Source organism: Miscanthus floridulus, unplaced genomic scaffold (assembly GCF_019320115.1).
Source record: "Miscanthus floridulus cultivar M001 unplaced genomic scaffold, ASM1932011v1 os_1949, whole genome shotgun sequence".
Classification (NCBI taxonomy): domain Eukaryota; kingdom Viridiplantae; phylum Streptophyta; class Magnoliopsida; order Poales; family Poaceae; genus Miscanthus; species Miscanthus floridulus.
The window spans coordinates 3,543-5,233 of NW_027098003.1; the positions used below are offsets into that span (position 1 = coordinate 3,543).

The window sequence follows — 1,691 nt, forward strand, 5'->3', positions numbered from 1 at the left end:
ATGAAAGGAGCTAATTGATCGATAAAAGAAATGAGGCTTTTACCATGAGTCATACCATTAATTAATTATCTATATATGAACACCTCACGTTGTTGCCAAACAGACTAAGTCCGCTAGATGATTTTAGGCAACTGAGTTTTAATTTTTTTTTTGGGAGAAACTGAGTATAAATTAGGCAGCTTGAATTAGCTCTAACCGTTAGCCCTACGTCATCTAAGGAGACACTTAGACGTCACATGCATGATGGTAGCCACATGGGTTAGATTGGCCGGCCGGTCAGCAAAACACACCCCCCCAAAAAAAAAGTCACAACCTCTACGAAACAGTGGGCCCTTATAATAAACAAAAGCAGCTAGGCAGCATGCATGTATCCGTGCTGCTGTGCATGTCAGTATGTGTATATATATATAGGAGTGGATGGGTTTGGGTTACGACACAGGAAGCCGGTGTGGCAATACGACACCGAATAACCAGCAGCAGCAGCTATAGAGCTTGCGATCGAGTGAGTGAGTGCCTTTGGTGGGTGGTCCGAGGAGGAGGAGCTGCTAGAGCTCGCTCCACTGGATTCGAGTGAGTAAGAGGTCAACGTCGTCCCATCCTTGGATTCCTCGCTCGGAAATGGTTAAACCAGGTTAATTAATTTTTATTACTAGCTAGTGTATACCTATCAATGCCGTCCGTTTGGTTCTTTTTGCTCACCAGTATGTAATGTATGGTGTGATAGTAGTGTGTGCTTTATTATCTATTAATTAATAAATCTGTCTCGATATATTGATCAGTGATCTCGGTTAAGCCCGAGTGGTCGAGAATCCAGAATGGAAACACAGCGCCGCTAGAAGGGAGCCAAGAGACGATGGTTCTGACTGTCACTACGGACAAACAACTTGAAGAGGGCGAGAGGGCGTTTATGGACCTGGTGCTTGTCGTGGATACCAGCGGGAGCATGGGCTGGGAGGGCAAGCTTGACAAGGTGAAGCAAACCTTGAAGGGGATCATCAAAGGAGAGTGGCAACCCAAGGTGGGGACGACCCACACAGCAACAAATGAGTGGCTCCGCACCGATGACCGCCTCTGCATCATCACCTTCGACACCAAGGCCCAAGTCGTGTTCAAGATGAACCGTATGAGTGAGGATAAGAGGAATGAAGCGCTGGACAGAGTCAGCGACATGCGAGCAAGCGGCGACACGAATATGAAAGAGGGCCTCGAGGTGGCCCTCAAAGAGATAAAAGAACGTACCGACCGCAACGATTACGCCCCCGCTATCATTCTCCTGTCCGACGGCTTCGAAAACACTGGTGGATCAGCTAGAGAGGTCGACATCACACGTGTCCGCGTCGATACGATTGGTTTTGGCACTAAGCATGATAGAAAGGTAACGCTGCTGCATTATATATTAGTTATCATTATCTATTATTCTACGTGGATCCTAATCTGTCTTAGTTGCATAATTAAGCAATTGTTAATTAATTATTATATATTCACATGCAGATCCTCGAAGACATCTCACAAAAAAGTGACGAAGGTGGGTACAGTAATTCTTGGGACCACAACAAACTCATCCAGGCGATGTCCTCGCTGCTGGATTTCAGCAAGCACATCGTCGCCAGGAACCTGGAGGTGACAGTGGAGCTGCCGCGGGGCGTGAGGGTGTCTGTGGACTCGGGTACCAACCGCCAAGAGACGTATCA

The 1,691-nt window shown here is 47.1% G+C and overlaps 1 protein-coding gene across 1 annotated transcript; it reads left to right on the forward strand.

Annotated features, from left to right (window-relative positions):
* Positions 1-541: 541 nt before the first annotated feature.
* On the forward strand, positions 542-1,258 carry LOC136534443 (probable E3 ubiquitin-protein ligase EDA40; the record flags this gene model as incomplete). Its single annotated transcript, XM_066526876.1, has 2 exons — positions 542-631; positions 780-1,258. Coding segments are annotated over exons 1-2 (492 nt in total), but the record flags the coding sequence as incomplete, so codon positions are not given.
* Positions 1,259-1,691: the final 433 nt, after the last annotated feature.